We start from the raw sequence: 21,708 nt of genomic DNA on the forward strand, positions 1-21,708 counted from the left end.
AGGGAAAAACATCCTGCTCTTGGTAAGAATTTGGACAAAAGGTAGATCCCACGGGCAGCTGAAGTTCACCCACATCTTCCAGCACAGCCCTGCTTTAACCAGGATGAAAATGGGACACCAAAACCCCTTGTTAAAAAAAAAAAGGGGGGGGGGGTGGGATGGAGGTGCTAGCAAGTTTTTCCATTGTGTATCAACCAGGAAAACCCCCAAACTCAACACTTTTGGAACTTAACACGCAAACAAACAAGAACATTCGATAGGAAACTCTAATTTTGTTTGGAAATGTCATTTCCAAATCGCACATGAGAAATCATGCTTCGACCCAGCCCTGCTGACAGGCAAATATTTATCCCCACAAAATTTCCACATAAACCCGTCCCTGTTGTCAGTAGGTCCGGGCGCCGGCAGCAGAACAGCCACGGGATGGGAGGAGGCGGTGCAGGGACACGCAGCCCTGCCCGGCGGGGTCACGGCAGAGCCCCGCGAACGCCATCCGCCTCCTCGAGCCCCACTCTGAGGCAGGATTCAGGCTTTTCCAACACATTCGTAGCGAGTATCTAGTGTTTTTCGAAGCTCCTGGTACCATTTTTAACAAGGCATTAAACGCAGGGCCCTGCTCCTGAGCCCCGCAGCACTCCATCATCCAGCCCCGCGGCAGCGCGGATCCCTCCCGGCACACATTTCTCAGTCGACCAGGCGGAGTCGTTCCTTTGCTCTGTGTTTGGATACTTACAAAGCCATTACCATGTCTCGCATGCACATCCATCATCAAGGCTTCAAACTCCAGAAAAGTCCCCAAAAAAACGATTTTCCACTCACCATGCAGCCTGCCAGGCTCTGTTCTTCTACTCTGCCTCCCTCCATCCATCGAAATACATTTCAGCAAGTTCCGAGGCCAACAAAATAAACAGATGGCAGCCTGAAGAGGTGGTGATTTTTTTTCTGGAAGGGGGGGGAGCGTGGTGAGGGATGCAGCAGAGAAGAGCTGGCTTCCTTCTGGCTGTTCGGAAAAGCCAGGCTGGGGCTGCAGGCACCAGTGCCCCTTTGGAGCACGACGCACAGACCCCATCCTGCAAAGCCCTTGAGCCTCGGCGGGCTGGGGGGGGAGCAGAGAGCCGGAGCTCTGCGCTGACCCCCACCTCTGCAAGCCTCCCCCCCGCCCTCAGAACTGCCCTGGAGCCCATGCGTGTCGTTTGCCCACGTTTTGCAAGGATCCTGCTCACCAGAAGAGCCCCACATCGCACCGATGGCTCCTGGTGGGGACCACGAGCTCCCCAAAAGCACCCACGGAGCAGCTGCAGGCGTGAGATGCCAAATTTGCTGCGGCCACACGGGGCGAGGGGGATGCAGACCATCAACCATGCCCCAGCACAGGGCACAGCACCCCTGGGGCAGGCACCAAGCGTCCGTGCGTCTCGCTGCAGCCGTCAGCAGGTCAGACACACGGGGAGGATTTATGAAGGGATGCGGCCAGATGAGCGATGGAGACAAACGGCCTTGAGGAGTGAACGGTCTCTCCCTTACAACGGGGACAGAAATTAATTTATGAATTGGCTTAGTCGGGTTGCCAAGCGGCTTTGATGCACTTTGGTTTTTTTTTTGCATGTGCTGGTGAGCGATTGCACAGCTGTCAGAGGGGGAGGAAGATCCCGCAGAGCCGGAGCGATGCTCCACGCCGGCCGAGGCAGCCAGCGGCTCGCAGCAGGACCAGACTGTCTGCCCACCAGGCTGCTGCCTGCACAACACGGGTGTCTTGTCCCCCCCGTGTCACCCACGGGGCCCCAGAGCCATGTCCCACACCGCAGGAGCAGGCAGGAGCCCCGTCCGGTGCCCATGACCCAGCGCAGATGCAGAGCATCTTCTTTCACCCCTTGTATATTTTGGTAGGACCTACAGAAAGTCAGGAAGAGCTGCTGGGAGGCATGGAGCAGAGGCAGGGCGGTGGGGACGTAGGATGGGACCTGCCCAGAGGCTCAGCCCCAGCTCGCCGACCCGCAGACACGGCTCCCCCGCGCCCCCAGCGTTACAGGTGCTTGGAGGGTTTTCAAGACACGCAGCAATTTCCTGCCCGAAGCAGTTGACAAATCTGCGCAGAAACTGGATAAGGCTTCGTGTTTCAGAGATCCAACGGCTCAGGGCTCCTCTCCAACGCGCTGCTTTGCCCCAGATAGGAGAGGAAGAGCTTGGGTTAAGCATTCCTCTCTTTCCTATGTCCAAGTGGCTTCAGGTTTAGGACAAATGCTGCATCCTCCTACGAGGTCTGCGGCAAGCTTATGCAGCTGCCACGTGCCCAGGAGGTGCCTCGGGCTCCCCCAGCCCGGGGGGTCCCATCCCCATCCCACCAGCGCTCCCAGTGTCCCCTATCCTGCACCGCCCCAGGGGCTCCCAAAGCAGGAGGTGGTGGCGCACGCAGACGGCCGTTTTGTGGCAGCTAGCTCCCAGCCATCCTCTCCCCATCCAACCGCCCCGACTGGGTCAGTGCCCAGCACTGCCGGCAGTGCCCCGCACGCCATCAGGACCCATCATCTGCTCCTGCTTCAGCTCCTGCCTTTGCAAGGGAAAGCTCCCAGCCCCTGGGAGACACGCAAGTCCAACCGATGCGCAGCCAACAGAGCAACAAACCCACGAACACAGCACAAAAGCCTTTCTTCCAACCATCCCCAAGCACGCCACGGACTAGCAATGCATGTTTGGCACCCTTGCTGTAAGCAGCATTGGTCCCAGCAGGGTCCACAGCCAGGCACAGAAACCCCCCCCCCCGGGAGCACAGAGCTGGAGTGACCCCGCACGGGGCCGCACGCTCAGCCCTGACGAGCAGCCACCAAGCAGCTCCTCCAGCAACAAGACAACCATGGAAGAAGCCAAAAAACAAGCTAATTCAGCCCACAGCTGGGATCTTCGTAGCACACACGAGGATCAAGAGTAAAAAAAGAAAGAGAAAAGCCTTACCTTGTATCAGCCTCAGACCCCAGAGACCTTGCAGCGACCACCCCTGGGCTCAGCACCTGCAGGCAATCTTCATCCAGAAAGGCTCACGGAGGGGATTTTACTCCTCACAGGGCTGACAGACAGCTGCTTTGGGGTGGAACGTGGTAAATATTGCATTGCGGAGACTCGGTATTACTGATTTGGGGAAAAGGCTGAGGCCTGGGAGGGGCAGAGGGGACAAAGAGTAATTGTCTCCAAGAGCGGCCTCGGGGAATTTGAAGAGGAAGGATGCTACAAATTCACACAGCAGTGAATTCGCAGCATCCTTCCTCCTGAAATTCCCTCCGTATCAGCTGTCCTTGCAGATTTCCCACAGTCTGCAAGATACACCCAGCACCAACGCCTCCTGGCCCCCAGCACCCTGTGCAGGACCACGGCCCGGCACAGAGCAGTGCCACCACGGGCCCAGACACACGGCACAAAGCGCGTGCCATGGAGGTGACCGGTGGTGTCCGCAAACAGAGGGGACACCCAGGGTGCGGGTACCAGCTCCAGGGGAGGCAGCAGCTCCCTGCACCGGGCTGGAGGCTGTTGTGACACCTCCACTCGGACCAACTCAGCTCTGGGAATTTTTTGGATGAGCTGGCCCGCTGCAGCCTTGGACGTCCCCTTGCTCCGTGACCTTTCTCTTCCCACAGAGAAATCCCAGCCCCGAGCGGCTGAGTCAGCGGTAAATCCCCAGCATCGATCAGGCACTGAACGCGGAGCGGGGCGGCTGCGGAAGGGGAAGCGGGCTGCTCGAGGCGCTGCACGGAGGGAAGGCGCCGCGAGCCACGGCAGCACCAAAGCATTGCTGGGGCTCCCACACGGACTTGGGGTGCAGAAACCACCCAGGCGGTTTCCAAAAGCACCGCGGATTGAGGCGAATCATGGAAACAAGTGAATTAGGGAAAGGCGCCTTTTAGCTAATTAAAGCTGAATGCAAAGCCAGCAGTCCCCCCTCTTTCCTACAGTGAGCTCGGAGCACGCAGCCCCCAGGAGCTGCAGATGCCCAGCACAACTCTGCCGGCAGGGTGGGGGCAAAGCCAGCCCCCAGCAGCTCCCATCGTGGCAGCAATGCCACCCTCCCCTCATCCATCCTCATCAGTGCTCATCATTGCCCCCACCTGCTCCCTCGTGCCCCCCTCTGTGCTCGCCCCTCTCTCGTTTCCTTCCCTTCTTCTTCCTCCGCTCTGCTCTGCATTGAAAAACCTTCCCTGCGGTGGGCCACGACAATGTAATTTACCCCAGCAGAAAAAAAAAAACACAGCCCTTTTTCAGCCTAGCTGCTTCTAGTTCCTCAAGGGGAGAGGTGTGACCTTAGCGAAAGGACTTTTCTGCTGGGGTAGAAGGGTTTCGGTGAGGATCGGCCCCGTAAGTGCCGCTGTGGTGGTGTTGGGGGGGGTCAACAGGGCTGGCCGGGTGCACGGGGAGGGCTCGCAGAGCACCCTCATCTCCCCGTGGCTCCCCATCTGCTGACTTTCCGGCCCCACCAGTTTCCTCTCCAGAAGCTGGCCACGCGCGAGCCCACAAGGCGCAGATTTCTCCGATTAAGCAACGCCAGACGGGCCTCTCCCCTTTCATTTTCAGCTGCCTCTTCCTCCCAGGCCCCAGAACCTGCCTCGAGCATCCGGCACCAGCCGTGCCACCGCCATGGAGCCGAGCGCACGGGAGCCCCTGGTGAGGAAGCCGAGCTCCTCGTACCGAACCTTCCCCGAGGGCGTCAGCAAGAGGCTGGACAAGGAGTACCTGCGGTGAGAGCCGGGCTGGGGCCGTGGGGCTGGTGGCGGGGTGGCTGTGTGCCCCGTTTTGGGGCTGGGGAGCGGGTGGGAGAGCTGCTGCCCACCGCTGCTGCTCCCCGGTTGTGTTTTGAGGGGGCCTCATCCTGCCTTGGGCTTACGGTGCTGTGTGTGCCTGCCGTGGGTGGGTGGGCTTTGGGGTGTCTGATACTCATGGGGTCCTGCTGTGGGATGGGGGGCCCTGGGGGAAGCCCCCTTCTCTCTGCTGTGAGCTTCTGCTTTTCTCACTTTGTTTCTTGGCTGACAACCGCCCGGCCACCTGGAAAGCATCGGTGGCACCCGTGGAGCTGGGTCCTGCTCTCACCCGCCCCGGGAGCCGTACAGCCCTGGCACAATGGGCAGACCCAGCACGGCAGAAGCGGCTGCTCCTCGGCTCAGAAAAACCCCACCAGCCAGGGCCCTTCCCCAGGAAAACCCCTCCGTGGCTGGCTGGGAGCCTCGGCGAAGGGCAGGGCTGGGCTGCACGGGGGGAAAGCTGCAAAAAGGGCGAGCTACACTTCCCGTCGGGTGCCGTTGCGGTGTCCGACACGTCCTTCTTGCTCTGTCCCCTTCAGAAGCCTCCACAACAAGCGGCTCTACCTGGCCGTGTTCGCCGCCGTCCTCGGGAATTTCAGCTTCGGCTTCGCCCTGGTTTACACCTCGCCCGTGATCCCCGCCCTGGAGGCTCACCCTAACCCTGCGCTGAGGCTGGACAGGCACAAAGCGTCCTGGTTTGGGGTGAGGAGCGGGATCGTCCCTGCTGTGGGGTGCACGCAGGGACAACGGGGACCCACCAAAGCCCCTCTCTCTATGTCCCCGCAGTCGGTGTTCACGCTGGGGGCGGCGGCGGGGGGGCTCAGCGCCATGCTCCTCAACGACCGCCTGGGCCGCAAGCTGAGCATCATGTTCTCGGCGGTGCCCTCCGCCGTGGGATACGCGCTGCTGGCCGGAGCCCAGGGCATCGAGATGCTGCTGCTGGGCCGCGTGCTGACGGGCTACGCCGGCGGCGTGACATCCGCCTCCATCCCGGTAACGCGCCCCGGGAAGGAGTTTGTCAAGGGGGTGGCAGGATGGGAGGTGAGGGGGGTGCAGGAGCTGAGCCTGGGGTCTCCTGCTCCTTTGGAGGCATCAGCAGAGCTTCGGGGCTGCGGATGGGCTATAGGGGATGGGAAGGATGCACCAGGTTAGTGGCTCCCCGCACAGCCAGCCTGAGCTGCCCCCATGCTGCTGGGGTTTTTCTGCCCACAGAAAGTGGAAGGCAGGTCCTTGTTCCCTCCCCAGCGCTGTTTCCTCGATTTATCAAATGACACGCAGAGGAAGGCAAGGATTGAGCAACCCTCGGGCACATCTTTACAGTAACTGGAGTCTGAGCGTGCACTTCTCCTGCACCAGGCGAGGGTGGGTGTGGGTGGGATGGGTGCCACAAGGCTCTCCTGCCCTGCTGCAGGACCAGCTCCTGCAGGTTCCCCCTCCCGGAGGACAGATTTCCCAGCACTTTGGGTTTCCCTGGCTGTGAGGCACGGCAGGATGGGTTTTGTTGGTGCTGGCTGCGTGCTGCAGCTCCGCTGCGTGTGCTGTCCTGCTGCAGGTCTACATCTCGGAGATCTCCCACCCCGGTGTCCGAGGCATGCTGGGCGCTTGTCCTCAGATCATGGCAGTGCTGGGCTCCCTCATCCTCTACGCGCTGGGCAAGTATCTCGGTGTTTGGCGGGCAGGAAAGCCCCGGGGGACCCTAGGGAAGGGGGGTTTATTTTAAACAGCTTTCCTAGTGAGTTGCTGGATCCGTTCCCCTCGCAGCCACCACCACGGGCGTGCAAGGGGCTTTGCCGAGGTTTTGTCAGGGCTGAAGAGCGGCACACCGTGAACTGTTGTTCTGGTTTTTCCCTCTCTTGCTTTGTTAAATCTCTGCTGTTGGGGTGCCGGCACTGCAGCAAGGCCAGGAGGCCTTTCCCTGTGCTTTCCCTTCCTAACCTGGCTGCCTCCCGCAGGGCTGCTCCTGGACTGGCGCTGGCTGGCCGTGGCAGGGGAGGTGCCGGTGCTGGCCATGATCCTCCTGCTCTGCTTCATGCCCAACTCGCCCCGGTTCCTGCTCTCCCAGGGGAAGGAGGACGAGGCCCTGCAGTCGCTGTGCTGGCTGCGGGGCAAGGACACGGACTATGCCCGGGAGTACGAGCAGATTAAGGACAGCGTGAGGAAGCAGGTGAGGAGAGCACGGGGCTCACCTCCAGCACATGGGAGATGTAAGATGAAAATGGTCAAGCCCAGCATCCTCTGGGCATCTCCCAAGCTGCTTCCTGGGTGCTGTGGTTGTGCCCAAGGGACTAATATATTGTCTTTCTGGCTTTGTCCCCTCCCAGAGCCGGCGGGTTTCCTGTGCTGAGATCAAGGACCCCTTCATCTACAAGCCCATCCTGATTGCCGTGGGGATGAGGTTCCTGCAGCAGCTCTCTGGGGTCACCTGTGTCCTCGTGTACCTGCAGCCGATATTCAAGAAAACGGCTGTCATCCTGGTGAGCTCGGGTTGCCCTGTCATCAGGGATCTCTGCCCTTTCCTGGGTCTCCCCTCTCAGCTTCCCCACGGCTCTTGCTGTTGCAGAAACCAGAGTACGACGCAGCTCTTGTCGGCCTGGTGCGTCTGTTCTCGGTGGCGATTGCTGCTGTGTCGATGGATAAAGCTGGCAGGAAGATTCTTCTCTTTGTGTCGGGTAAGTCTCTCTGCCGTGATGTGCAGGGGAAATCTTTCTTCAACTATTTCCAGGAGCTCTGCAAATGTGCAGGAGTGGGAATTTAACCACACGGGGCTCAGGATGGGTCTCTGGTGGTGGCTCAGCTCCTGAGCAGAGGTGACCCTAGGGGCTTGGACAAAGTCACAGAAGGGGATCGCTCACCCCTCAGTCCCATGGTGCTGTTGCATCTCTCCACAGCCGGTGTCATGTTGGCCTCCAACCTGACCATGGGGCTCTACATCCACTTCATTCCCTCTTCTCAGAACGGCACCATCGCCAACAGGACCCTGGCGAGCTCTGCCAGCCCTCCTGCTGAGTCCATCAACTACATCACCCTCATCCCCCTCCTGGCTACCATGTTCTTCATAATGGGTAGGTGCAGGGGGCAAGAGCCCAGGACCACAGCACGGAGCAGGGAACCAGCCTGGGGAATATTTCTCCTCCAAGGCAGGGTGATATGGGGCGAGGGGTTTGGGATTGGGATCAGGAGGCTGAGAAAAATTGGCATTTGAAGTCGCTTTTCAGGACTGACAGTGTACATGGGGAGAAAATAATGACTGACTGACAGGGGAGCAGGGCAGGATTGTGCCAGGCTCCCCTGTGCTCCCCTAAGGGGCTCTGAAGCCTCAGCAGCCTCACCTTACCCTCTCCTATCCCTGCAGGCTATGCCATGGGCTGGGGCCCCATCACCTGGCTGCTGATGTCGGAGATCCTCCCTCTGAAAGCCCGGGGGGTGGCCTCAGGCCTCTGCGTCGTCGTGAGCTGGCTGACAGCCTTCACCCTCACCCAGTTCTTCCTCCGGGTCGTGGTGGGTACTGTCCCGGGGGGTGTCCAAGAGCTCTTCCTCAGAGCCCCCGGTGCTGGCTCACATCTGCTTTCTGCCCCGCTTCCCAGGAAGCCTTCGGCCTCGAGGTGCCGTTCCTGTTCTTCGCTGTCATCTGCGCTGGGAACGTCTTATTTACAGGCTGCTGCGTCCCAGAAACCAAAGGCAGGTCCCTGGAACAGATCGAGGCCTTCTTCAGGACCGGGCGGAGGTCGTTCATGAGGTAGGAGCTGCCGGCTGCACCGGGCCGCCAGCCCACATGCTCAGGGACCAGAGAGAAAATGGCTGTGGTGCTGGAGGTGGAAGCTGGAGGGCTCCGAAGATGGTGCTTCCCCCCGCAGGGGAGAGGGACAGGCGGCAATGACTGTATTGCTTTGGACATGGGTATTGCCAACCCAAACTCTACCTTCTCTCCCAAGTCACTCAGCACTACCCGGTGCTCTCGGGGCAGCATGTCAGCCCGAGGCATGGGACCACGTAACCGGCGCCAGGCTGGGACTAAAAGCATTCTGGAAACTAAAAGGTGCGGCTGTGGACAAGAGACCTCGCACGTCCTTAGCGCAGCAGCCACCCAAGCAGCCCCAGAGCCCCCAGGCTTTGGCTGGAGCAGAGTTAACAGCTGTAGCTGTGCTGGCACCCATTCAGCATGTAGTTGCAAGAATAAAGCAGTTTTGCCTCCAAGTGCAAGATGTTGCCTTGGTTTGCAGAGAAGAAAGCTGAAGGGGGGTGGGAGGGGAGAGGCAGGCAGGGGCTGTGACTTGGGGATCGCAGCACCCTGCAGCTTCCCATGTGAGTCTCGTGTACCTGAAGACTTCAAAAAAAGGCGGAGCCCGATATTTTTGTATAAAAAAGCTGCCACATTTTATTGCTCTAAAAACACACATTACACTAGGAGCCTAATGAACAAGACCAACTACAGTTCACAAAGAAAATTCAAGACACAACACACAGCATGGGAACAGACAGACATTCAGCTGTAGTGCAAGTGATTCCCTGGAGGAAAGACACAGTAGGTACAGACTACGTCGTAGTGGGGCAGGTCCTTCCCGCCCCAGGGTTTTACACATCCAGGAAGGTGGATGTGCCCCATCACAGCTGTGTGTAGAGCTTCCACCTCCATCACTGAGATTTCAGCTGCATAGTTAGTAGCAAACTGCTCTCACCCTTTTCCTGATGTCCTGCAAGATTAAGGTCTTTATTTTTATTTTAATTTTTTTAAGAACCTAACCCTGGGTAAAGCACAGCTGCAGGAGGAGGTGGTTATGGCTGCAAGGAATGACTGGCCTTGCTGAGTACTGCATCCAACCTAACTCTTCCCAAAGGGGCAGAACAGCACAGGCTGAACTTGGAGATGATTTGCCTGAGCATTTGCCAGCCTGCTGAAATGCACTTGGCAACCTGAGGGCCTGTGGCTATGCTTGTGTCCTCCCATTCCTGATACACTTCAGCCTGCTGTGACAAGGAACCGGGGGGCAACACAGCATATTTGACCTGAATCTCAGGAAACACTAACTGCTATTTAGATCCCCTGCAGTAGAAGGTGCACCTCACCTCGGAGATGTGCTTTATCAGAGGATTAATTTAAAGCAGCCTAGGACAGAGGAAGAGAGATGGGCCAAAATCAAAACCACAGAGAAATTTCAGTATTAGACCAAACCTCTGCAGCCGAGACCTGTTTCCAGAAAGATGTCCAGCCCTGGCTGGAATATGACTGTTTCTAAGCATGGCCAGATTACAAGAGCTCTCAAGAGCCTCTGCTTTCCACTGACCTTCAGAAGATCAGGATCTCTGGCAGCCCTGTCCTAGAGCATTCTCTTTCTCACATGGCTATGTACCAGGTCTTGATATCTTCACTTCAGTGAAACCCTTCCCTGCAGACAGTGGATGTTTTTTCCTGAGAAAAAAAAAAAATGACAAAGATGAATAAAGCTTCCCAGGGCTTGGCCTAAGGAGCAAATGCCCGAACCACATTGGAGAAGAATTTTCTGAGTGATCTTTATTCCACAAAGAAAGCGTGAGGGTTTTTGCTACAACATTTAGAGTCTGAGAAATCACAGTGGCTCTTTCCAGAGGTAGAATGGTCTTTTTATTCACTGCACACACAGAAGAATCAATTGGTGTTACAAAACCAGCTCCTGCTTAGAGCAGCAAGGTCTGGGTACACAGCAGAAAGAGAGCTTCTGCCCTTCTCTGCGTGCCCAGGGGAGAACCCCAGGGGAACAGGGAGCTTATACGCACAAGTGCAGTAATTTCTGAGATTGAGTGGAACGCGGAGGAGACGCGTGTTGTATAAATGCACTTGGGTAAGAGCAGTGCACAGCTCAGACAGTGAATGGTGTAACAGTCCACTCCCAAGTGCACACTTACTGCTGGTTCCCAGCCATCTTTCCATACTCGCTGTAGTCAATGCACCACCTGCTACTGAGGTCTCACATAAGAAAATTTCTGCCCCCTTCTTTCCCAAGAGGCCTCCAGAACCTCCTCCACGGAGACTCCTTAGATTAGTCCTCCAGCCTGCACACCGCCAGCTGGGACTGGGCTGATCCTGTAAAATAGCTAGAGCAGGACTTTAACTTCATTATTCTTGCACAGCTCCTAGCACCCTTCCTCTAAACACAACTAATAACCACCACGCACTGTGAATGGGCACCTTAACTACTGTGATACTACTACTCTAAAGGTCTTTTCTATCGCCACAAAAATAACCTCACACTGAGGTGAGACCAGCCACTAACCCAGCACCGCTCCCGAAAGCCATTGGTGCTGCAGGCCCCGCACACAGACTTCACCAGACCAGCAACAGCCGCATCTGGCTTGGGTCCTGCTGCATCACAGCCAGCCAACGGTCCCCAGAGCACCCGCTCCAGATGTGCTCACCCCAATATTGCAGCATCTGTAGAGTCAGCGCTCGCGGAGCACGGATCCCAGACACCTCCTGTTCAGGCAGGCACGGAGACGCTGAGCAGAACCAGAGGCGTTAAGCGTTGTGGCCACAGGAGAGCTCAGCTCTTGCAGAAGAGACCCTGAGGCTCATTTTCAACAAAAGCACACCCACAGTTCGGAGCTGGGCTTTGCACCCTGCTAATGGTGGCAGAGCTACGCAAGTTATTAGTTTGCCTGGTCAAAGTTGGCTGCTGTGATACGCAGCGTGATGGCACTGCTGGCACCCCAGGGACTTCTGCCGCTGGAGCGAACGGAGCAGAGGTGAGCCAGCAGGCAGACGAAGCCAGCAAGGGCCCTGCTGTTCTCCTGGTTCATCCCTGTGGGCGTAGATCAGACCACAAGGGTTACCCTATTGCCTCTGCTTTGCCTTCCACCTGCGGAACTACTCGCAGAGCAAAGCAGTCACTACCAAAGACATGTGCGTCGCTACGTGCGTCGGTCCTCTGCTAAACACTACTTAACTCCCCAGCCCCTTGAAATCAACTCGGATGTCCTGCTCGCCAGGCAGGACTCGGACTCTGCAACGCAGCCACCCGAGGAAGGTACTGGGGACAGGAGGAGCAGAGAGGCTATGATCACTGAGGCTTCACTCGGAGGTGTCTGGGGGTGCATCCCCCTGCGCCACCCCACTGCTGCGGGCTGGGGTCCCTGCGCACGCACGCACAAGGAAAGCCAATGCCCCACATATTGCACGCAGCCACAGGACCAGCCCGGAGCTGGGGGCTCCGAAACGGCAGAGGCTTTATTGAAACAAGCTGCATCTGCGCTGGCGGTGCCTATTCTGCGCCCCAGACAAGCTGGTGTCAGAGCAATTACAGCTCAGAGGCCCGGGGGAAAAGGGGCTTAGCACGAAGCGGCTGCCCAGCATCCAGCTGCGAGGGCGTGTGTGTGCAAATAAAGCCAGGCCACATTCCTGCCTGGTGCAAATCTTCACACCTCCCTGAACACCGCGGAAGAAACAAGAAATGCCATTAGCTGGCAGCTTAGCCCCCCGGCCCCCAGGGGCTGCGCTGCTCCTGCTGCAGTGCCCACGTGCACCAGTACCTTGCCATCCTCTCCTGCAGCTTCTGATGATGAACAGCACCCAGTCACCAGCAGCACGACCCTTCTGGCACCCTGGTAATTTGAACGGGACCATGAAGGGTCAGGATGCAGCAGGAGCCCAGCTCCCAGCACAGGACGGTGACAAGAGGCTGCCGCTGCTCGCCAGAGCTGCCCGCTGCCTTCACCGAGCACAAACCCTCCAGCCCAGCATGGAAAAGCAACTTCGGCCACATCGGCACCCATAAGACAAAGGGATCGAAGGGCAGCACGCTTTACAAAAGTCTGAGAAACACTCTGAAGGCTGAAATGGGATTTTACAGTACCCCAGTTACAGCAGCCAGGGTTCTCCCCGGGTCCAGAGAGAGACCCCCGAAATGAGACGATGCTTTCCTTCGAATGACAGGGAACGGAGCGCTCCTTTCTCCTACATTCAGAGAAAGCAAGGCCCATCAAAACACATAAATATGTAGAAATAAGTTATTCTCCCTTTTCCTAAGTAAAACAGAAAACAAATAAATTAACCGCCCCCAGAAGAAACTGTGATGAGAAGCATGGGACCTGGACCTAGTGAGCAGTTCTGTTCTGCCTGACACAAAGCAAACAGAGAACATGGCAGGAGCACCGCTGACAAAGCTTGGAATAAAGCAGCAAAACGCCCAGGACAATAACCTGCTATCCCCACCGAACCGGTACAGATTTCTCTGTTTGCAAAGGAAGGATATGCCACCTCCCCATATAAAACCAGCCCAGGACTGATGTAAAAAAGCATGAGCCCGATGAGAACAACTGTACCAGACAAGCAAAAAGCAGGTCCCACACGCAGAGGAACAGGCTGCAGGAGCAGACACGGGAAGGGAGAGATAACAGAGCGCAGTCCCGGGCTCACGAGAGAAGGATGCTCACGCGCATCAGCAGCCATTACACCAGCAAAAAAAACCAGTTGGCTCAAGCAATACTATCCTTTTTCAGCTGAGGTAAAGCAAACCTCCCTTCCCTTCCTCCCCAGTAAAAAGGTGAAGCTTAAGACAAGTACCCTTGTTCAGACTAAGCAATTAATGCATATAATTCAAGTAAATTGTAGAAACCGCCTGAAGCTGTATCCAGAGGAAGGGGAGACCGTACTTTACAGTTCCCAGGATCTGCCCCAGCATCTCTCGCAGCTTCTCTGCAGAGTGGTCGTTGTCTTCACGTGGGTTTTTTGCTGCAAGTCCTTTACTGCGCAGTGATGTCTGATGCCCAGCCTAACTGGGCCCGTACTAAAACCTGCTCAGTGGAAGAAAACCAAGCGTGAGCGTCACCAGGTTTTGCTAAATGCTGGATTAGTGTTTTGTGCCACACCAGAGTGCATTACTTTAAAACGTGTAACATGACCAGTGGAGCCAGGCAGCTCCAAGAGCAGTTCCCAGTGAGCATGTTGCCCGCACTCAGTCCCCAGCAAAACACGGCAGGCTCATTACCCAGGCATCAAAACAGAGAAAGGCTACATGTTTAGGCTTGTACAGCAGCACCCAAAGGGCCAGCACCTCTGCAGGGGGAAAAAAAAAAAGGAAAATAAAAAGAAGGGGACTGTGAGATATTTGGTTCAGTGTTAAACCTCTGAGAGGGCGAGGAGAGAGCGGCCAACACGCTGAGGTCTGGCTGCTGGTGTGGGAGGAGGGCACAGCCCGCCCCAGCCCCTGAGATTTCCAGTTGCTGCAGTGTCCGGGGAAATAGTGGAGTAACAGAGAAGGGAGCAGGCAGAGGGAAGGGCAGAGTGGATTTCCGTATCTTCACCGACACCTCAGCGTCCAAGTGAGGTTCCCCTGAGCTCAGGCGCTTCAGAGGGCCTGTCCCTCCAGGGACCCCGTGAGCTTCTCTTCATCCATTTGCTTCTGCTGCTGGTGGATGCGGGCGTAGGAAATGGCATCTCCTCTGCAGAGAGAAGGGACAGTGCGGGAATGTGAGCTGGGAACGGACGGGGTGCGGGCTGGAGGGCCACCTTCCCCTTCCCTCCCCTGCACCAGCAGGCAGATCTCTTACTTCTTGCCGAGCGCCGACAGGCCGTAAAGCACCCCGGTTGCAAAGGCGATGGCATTTCCAAAGAGCGTGGTCAGCGTCAGGCTGAGCATGACGGGGAACACCGCCATCCTGAAAGAGAGAGAGGCAGCCCCGCGCTGGTTTGGGGAACGCAGCACCCAAAAGGCCCAGTGCCCGGCCCCGGGAGCATCCTCACCCGCAGTAGAAAGCAGCTTTCTGCCAGGGCCGCAGCTTGTCCGCCCTCGCAGACACGGCGTTGGCGAACTCGATGAACTGGCAGCAGAAGGGGGCTTCGCACAGGAACAGGACGAAGGCGTTGAGCCTCCAGGTAGAGCACACGAGAGTTAACACTGCCCCAGAGCGAGGGTCAGCCGTGCCCCCGGCCACACCAAAGCTGAAGCACGCAGCGGGGCTGGACCCCGCTTCCCTCTCCCCCCTTCTTGATAATTCCCAGCCCCAGGCCCCAGATTTATTTTGGGTAAGGTTACTGCGGTATTTACCTAAAAAGGGGTGGGGAGGGGGGTAAGGAGAGAAGAGGAATATAAATGGGGACATAAATAGGATAAAGCCTGTGTCTCCACCGGTCTGACTAAGCAAGACCTGGCAATTCACGCCCGCCCGCAGGACAGGGCAGACATTTCACCTCAGCTCTGCCCCTCGCTCCGTGGTGCCTAATGAACAGAATCACGGGGTACCCTGAGCGGGAAGGGACCCCCAAGGATCCCATCTCCCTCCCGGCAGAAAAAAAAAAAAAAAGAACAGAAACTCCACTCACATCATCCACACGCCAGCTGCTATGTTCAGGGGGTTGATGGTGACGCAGTTCCACAGACCAGCAAAGGCACAGGCTGGAAGGCAAGAAGAGGCTTTCGGTGGCCACAAAGACCCACAGGACAGCGGGGTCGGAGGCTGGCCAGCAGGGCTGGCTTCTCCCAGCTCCAGCCTGCCCTGCAGCCACACCAGCAGGGTTGTGCCCTCCTGTGCTTTGGGCTCATCTGTCCGGACAGACAGCGCTGGAGCTGCCCAGAAGGGTCCTTGCCTTGGCTGGCACCTCCGGGCACTGCAGAGCAGCATGCACAGACCAGCACAGAAGGGCTGATGGCCCGGGGAGAGCAGGATGCAGGTGGAGGGTTTGTTCCCATCCCACCTGGCCCAGCATCCAGGTATCCTTCTGCTCTGAACGCTTGGTGCCTCAGTGTGACGCCTGCTCAGAACAGTGTTTGCTTTTATGTGCGGTCACATACGTGGCACCCCGGGTATTATTTGCAAAGGAACCACTGGTTTGCCCCAGGACTGAACAAAGACGACCCTGCCGGCACCCATCTCAGAGCAGCATGGGGAAAAGTTCAGCAAAAAAATTACTTGCAGCCCTTTCAGGCTGAAAATAAAGGAGAGGTGAACCCGGTCTTGGTCACACACTGCTAGTTCTGTGCAACTCTGCTAAAGATTGGCAGAAAAGAGCCAGTTTTGGGTCTCTGCTAATACAAATGGAAGTGGCTGCTGGTTAAAGCAAGGCCCAGAATAACTCCTGCTCTCCTGAATTCGTAATGCCAGGAGAGGAAGCAGCCAGCAGCCAGGCTGCAGGCACCCACCTCCTGCCTCATTAAACTTGCAAAGAGCTCCCTGCACTCGATACGGCCCCTTTCCCCCGCTGACACCGAGAGGCTGCTGCTGCTCACCTGGGAACCCGAGCCCACGGGAGGGAGGGCGGCGAGGCAGGGGCTGCATCCCCAGTAAACAACAACACAGTGCAGAACCGCATCTGAAATTATAGAGCCCTTAAAGGCTGGCCCGGGATGTGCAGCTGAATAATGAAGAGAGCGGTGTGAATCTGAGAATCAGCCTGGATCCAGGTATTTCTGAAGTCTGCTCATGTTTTGCTAAGGGAATCCCTGAGCAGGGCTGCTGTGAGCAGTCCTGACCTTCAAAAGCTTGGCACGAGTTTGCAAGGTTTCCTTCAGGCATCCACTGCTGAATCCTCAAGGTTTCCTCAAGAATATTTACCCTTATTTACCAGACTGGGAAACAGAGCTGCAGGCCTATGATAGGACCAGGCTAAGGTCACCCCACAAGCAAGTGGCCCCCTGATTTTAGAAAACAACCAAACAGGTTTATTTTTAGAGGCTTCCTAGGACTGTCCCCTAGGACCCAAAATCTCCTGGAGATTCCTGCAAGAACAAGATCCCAACAGAGCAGAAATGCCACAGGACATGCTACCAGCCGTGCTCCAAGGGCACTTCTCATCCTCCCATCACAAAGGGATCAGTGTCAGTGTCCCTGCACTGCAGGGGGAAACTGAGGCACCGGGGTGGGATGATGCACACACGCAAACAGACGGAGAGCTGGCAAAGCACCAGCGAGCAGGATTGTAAGGAGCAGCAGGCAGGGACGTTTCTAACTCTGTGACCAAAAGCCTTGGATGCTCGCGGAAGAGGAGCTCAGGGGACTTGTGACATTTGTGACACAAGTCCGCACCGTGGACTTCTAACACTTTTTCTTCACAGAAAAACACACTTCTGAAAATAACCTTAAATGACTTTCAAGCATTTTATTATTAGCAGAACAGCAAAACCCAGCAGCACCTTGACTACCACTGAAAGGGCAAGGGCAGAGCCCTGCCCTGGTTAACAGCACAGTGGAGCAGAGCAGTGCAAGAGGTTCAGAGCTACAAAATCAGCCTCAACCACAGAGCAAACCTAGGGAGGCAGAATGTTATTTTCCAAGCAGGACTTTGGCCCTACTATTTTTTTATTTCTTTTTACCCTAGTCAATCAGGGTTTCGCTTTGTCAGGGCTTTGGTTCAGTTCTTCAAGTTTTGTTTTCATCCCAAAACAACCCTTGACCACTGAACGTCCTCACAGGAGCCTCAGCGAAGCGATCGCCCTGGTTGCCAATGGACTAATGACCCAGCAGGCCTGAGCTGAGCGAGTCCCTACGTCAGCACGAGCACCAACCAGCAGGAAAGGAGTCAAAGGTTTATAATCGCAGGAGCACTGCACTCAGTGGTGGTTGCCAACAGCCACAGAGATAATGATTCGGTGACCTTCAGTCTCCTTTGCAGTGCAATGCATCCTGCGGCAGCCTGGCACATCCTGGTCCCGCTGGGGCAGGATCGGCTCCTGCCTCTGTAGCCAAAAGGGACGCGGAGCCAACCCAGAGGCTTCTTTTTGCACAACAAAGCCTCACAAGAGGCTTCAAATTCAGATAATGCTTGATGGCACGTAAGCTATGGAAGACAGTCCTGCCATTTGTTTAACTGCTGTCCCGTCCTGAGGCCCTGGGGAAGCACAAATAACTGGGAGCTAAAACGAGGAAGTAAAAAAAAAAAAAACACACCACCCCCCACAAAGCCTCTATTCATTCCAAGCAGCTGGTCACTGTCCTCAATGCAACCCTATTTTTGCTCCTAGAGCATTTTACAAAAGCCACAGACTCCCATCGTCCTTTTACAAATGGGAACACAAGGGGGAGAGGGGACTCGGCCGAGGTCACCAAGCCAGGCTGTGCAGGAGCCAGAAACAGACCCTGAGCCTTGTTTGTCTCGCTTGTGCTCCACCTCCCAGCCCTTTCTGGCTTGATCTTGCTGGTTACAGGTGTTGGCACGTGGTAGGTGTCACCTCCCAGCCTCACCTCCACTGACAAAGTTTCCCATCCATCCTACAGGAAATTCTTCCTCCTGCACAAAATAACCCAGGCCTGTAGCAGCCACAACCCAGACGTCCAAAATCCTTATAAATGAGTTCTGTTCCTTCGTAGCGAGCTCTGAAATTAGAGGCACACTCCAGCCTTGCCTAGTTATCAGTCAGCCCTTGTCCTAACAGGCCACCTTCAACAAGGCGATGCTGAACAAGGAGCGTTTTGAGGAGGCCTGTCACCGGCACGCAGGATTGCCTCCTTCCATGGCCTCCCAGGTCCCTGCTCCTACCAGGAGCCTGTGACCCCGGCTGCCTTGTTTTCTGCCCCACAGACCCCACAAAGTGAGACTGCCCAGGCCACAGAGCAAGCTGTCTGACTCCCCGAGCCATCGGCAATCCTCCTGCCTGTTTCTTCTCCCACATTCGCCCAAACACGTAAAACTCTCAGCTTTCCTTTAAAAACAAGTCATGAGTTCTCCAAGCTGTGAAGAAAAGACTGAGAAAAGAATCCAAGTACAACTCGGCTGCTTTGAAAGCTAAAGACAGAGGGGAAAAATCTGCCTTCAAAGACTCGCGCTGCTTTCAAGCCCCTCGCGAGCTGCTCTGGCACGCGAGGCGGGCAGCGCAGCCACCTCCGGCTCTTCGCCCTCCATCCACGTCCCCCGAGCCGTGCGTGGGCCAAAGCCACGTGAAGGGTGCCAAGGCCACAGCCCATGGGACCGACATCGCCCCACGGCCCCCTCATGGGAGCTGCCCTGGGGACACGGCCCTGCCAGCCTCCAGGCCTCCCGCCTCCACCAGAGGCCTCTGGTACGTGTTGCCCCGTAAGAGCAGCCCTGTGGAAACTTTTCACACCTCTGGAATTTCGGCACCTAAGATGTAAAAGCGAGAGCAGCGTTACGTTTTACCAGCATAGCCAAAAAGGGTTTTAAAGGGGCTGCCCAGTGATTCCACAGCACACGAGGTGGGCTGCAGAAACGCCGTGGCCTTGTACAGTCAAGTCCCGACGCAGGAACAGGCATGGAAAGGGGGCAGGAAGAGAGAGGGATCAGACGAAACACTACAGCAGAGGGAATAAATCAGGGCTGACTGTGCTGGCTGAGAAACACTCTTGTTTTACTAGAAGTCGTGGACCTGAAGCAGAAGGAATTCTCCATCCTGTGCTCTGCAGGAGATCAGACTAAGCGGTCATAACAGTCCCTCCTGCTTTTAAGAGCTATTAATCTCCCCACAGAATGTAGCAAAACAGCACTACGGGACAAGCTGATTTCTGGCAAAGGTGCAAAGACTCTTTCCCTGGGAAAATTTTTTTCGGCAGCAGGTAATTCACAGCGCAGCCAACTCACTTCGCTGTACGCTGTCTCCCATCTTCTGCGCGTCCAAGACTAAACCCTTTAAAAAACACACAACACTAACCAAGGTCGTTATTCGCCTTCAAAAAACACAGCCAGGCCCTCCGTGATAAACGGCAGGAGTAAGAGGAAACATGCTCTGATGTTCAGAACAGGAAAGTTGCAGGAACACAAACACCTGACGGTCAGATAGGATGGAAGAATCAAACCCCGGGGCCCCTGTTCACACCCTGCACCTGACCCCGCTGAGCGTCCTGGTGCTCGCAATAAAACCATTGTCTAGTTTATCTGCCCACGGCCCTCCTGCAGGACCGGGGGCTTGGCTGCTGCTCCCACCACTCCCAGAGACGGGAGATGAGCTTCATCCAAGAAGAAACTCGAGGATTTGCAGATCCCCCCCGAGACATCCCTTCTCCCAGGTGCCAAAGTTCAGCGAGTTCAGCAACCACGCAGCACACCTCTCACGTGCAAGCTAAAATCACCCCGCTTCGGGCTCGTCGTGGCTCTTCCTCCTGCCCAAAACGCAGCCAACTACACATGTAGAAGAGACACAAACCTGCAACCCCAAACTATTGTTCCGCGGCCCGCCTCCCCGTACACAAACACGACCCAGGGACGGGCAGGCACGACCCCTGCCACACGCTTTTGCATGCACGAGCAGAGCCGATGGGGAACCCTTGGCTGCGAGGGAGGGGATACTTACACACGCCCCCGATGACCCCGGCAATCCTGCAGAGCCACCTGTACCACCAGGTCATGCCATCATCGGCGGAGGGAGCCGCTGGCTCAGGGGCTGCTGCTTGGAACTGGTCATCCTGAGAACTCATGGCCCCCCTGCTCCCGGGGGGTCAGGGGGCAGCTCCCCGCTCCCCACCTGAGCCCCAGCAGTGCGGGATGCCCCTCCAGGTGACACTCCCCCCCCCTCTCCAGCAAGGCCAGGAGACAGCCCCTAAACCCAGCCCTGCTGCCGGTGGGCCTCTCCCCGCACCCCCATGCACAGCCAGGCCCCCCAGGGCTGACAATGGAGGGGCTCTGCCTGCAGCAGCGATGCCAGCGGCCGGGGGGGAGCAGCCTCCACGTCTCCCTGCCTATTGCATTGTGGGTCCCCTCCTCCAGCAGGGAGGGCTTTGATGTCACGCTCATTAAAAAGCCAGTGGGCAGAGCCGTGTGTGCATATTCATGGACAGCAGCAGGCGGGGAGGCATGCAGCCCATGGCGGGCCCTAGGGTGGACAGGGCGGTTGGCTCCGCTCGGGGCGAGGGCACGCGTCTGCCCCGAAAGGCACCCGTCATCTCACGGGGACTGGGACTGAGCCCCAGCCTCTCCTCCCAGCTCAGCTCTGGACGCACAAACCTCAACGTTCGGAAGTTTCGGCCAGGCTGATAACACAGCTTCTTGCCTCAAATCGCAGGGGGAGGCATTGTGGGTGCCTCAGTTCTTAAAGCCATCTATATCCATAGCCCCCGTGCCTCAGTTGTACCAACAACACGAGCACACAGCAGGCTGCACTCTGCTCTTACCTCTGTCTTCACTCCCTTTACCTCTCTGAGGACTGAGCTTTTGCTTCAGCAGAAGGTGAAACGATTTGTCTAATGTTACGCAGTAAAGTCAGAAGTAGAGCAGGAGCCCTGGGTCCTGCTTCCCCTAACCACTACCTGCTGTTATCCCTGTGTATGCTAAGAGGAATGAGAAATTAATTTTTGAATGGATGAGAGTTGAATGTGAAAATTGTTACAAAAATTGTGCCCTCAAGAAAAAGCAAACCGCTCCCCTTAATCTGAATGGAATCAGGTTTTTAGAAAAGGGGAGTTGAAGTAGGACTTCTCATACCAGAGATGTCCCAGTTGGCAACCTGCTGGTATCCGAACAACTGGTACAGTGAAACACCCTTAATTCTTTTAAATTATAAAGGCAGCAGCTGCACATTTCGCAAATGAACACAGAGCATACGGTCAGTAATCAGAGCCCATCTCTGCAGACCAGAGACTCCGCATAGCTGATCTGGAACAAAAAATAGCAGTGAGACTTGGGATCCAGAGCTGAGTGGGAAGACAGATCCCATCTGCTAAAAGGTTACAAAAAAGAATTAAGAAAAGGATTTTTTTTTTTCATTACTGTTACGTCTCCTGTTAGACAGGAAATGAAGGCCCAGTGCCTGTATCACCCACGCACTGCAGTGGGACAGCTGATATATTCAGTTCCTCAAGGATCTTGCTTCAAGAATCTACTTTCTAGCTCTTCCAGGAACGGAACGTAAATCTGGAGGCTGGCAAGCAAAAAAATCCAGGCGGAACCAGCAAAAACCATTACTAAGAAGACTGAAGAAAATAAGATTTTGTGGTTGCAAAAAGATGTCAGAGAATTCAGCTGAAAGAAAGCAGAGGTAGGATTAAAACTGCCCAGGCAGAACCATTTATTGTATCC

At 56.2% G+C, this 21,708-nt stretch overlaps 2 protein-coding genes across 11 annotated transcripts; one reads left to right on the forward strand and one right to left on the reverse strand.

The window, feature by feature from the left end:
• Nucleotides 1-4,173: 4,173 nt before the first annotated feature.
• On the forward strand, nt 4,174-13,867 carry SLC2A6 (solute carrier family 2 member 6). Of its 8 annotated transcripts, none has more exons than XM_080561667.1 (11): nt 4,174-4,204; nt 4,558-4,721; nt 5,321-5,483; nt 5,568-5,774; nt 6,334-6,433; nt 6,734-6,945; nt 7,103-7,255; nt 7,342-7,450; nt 7,670-7,843; nt 8,134-8,279; nt 8,366-13,867. In XM_080561667.1, exons 2-11 carry the CDS (start codon nt 4,621-4,623, stop codon nt 8,519-8,521), a joined length of 1,521 nt encoding a protein of 506 aa, XP_080417793.1. In that variant the 5' UTR covers nt 4,174-4,204; nt 4,558-4,620; the 3' UTR covers nt 8,522-13,867. The 8 variants fall into 8 exon arrangements, with proteins under 8 accessions (XP_080417793.1, XP_080417789.1, XP_080417794.1 ...); XM_080561663.1 differs by having other exon boundaries at nt 4,188-4,204; nt 4,575-4,721; XM_080561668.1 differs by having other exon boundaries at nt 4,203-4,341; nt 4,575-4,721.
• Nucleotides 13,403-21,078, reverse strand: CACFD1 (calcium channel flower domain containing 1). Of its 3 annotated transcripts, none has more exons than XM_080561681.1 (5): nt 19,988-21,078; nt 15,073-15,145; nt 14,494-14,647; nt 14,301-14,408; nt 13,403-14,192 (listed from the first exon to the last, which is right to left on the reverse strand). In XM_080561681.1, the coding sequence occupies exons 1-5, from the start codon at nt 20,109-20,111 to the stop codon at nt 14,139-14,141; spliced, it is 513 nt and encodes a 170-aa protein (XP_080417807.1). In that variant the 5' UTR covers nt 20,112-21,078; the 3' UTR covers nt 13,403-14,138. The 3 variants fall into 3 exon arrangements, with proteins under 3 accessions (XP_080417807.1, XP_080417808.1, XP_080417806.1); XM_080561682.1 differs by having other exon boundaries at nt 14,494-14,587; nt 19,988-21,077; XM_080561680.1 differs by having other exon boundaries at nt 14,494-14,619; nt 19,988-20,962.
• Between the last annotated feature and the right edge of the window lie 630 nt (nt 21,079-21,708).

This window comes from Anser brachyrhynchus, assembly GCF_964034855.1.
Source record: "Anser brachyrhynchus genome assembly, chromosome: 19".
NCBI classification, from domain to species: domain Eukaryota; kingdom Metazoa; phylum Chordata; class Aves; order Anseriformes; family Anatidae; genus Anser; species Anser brachyrhynchus.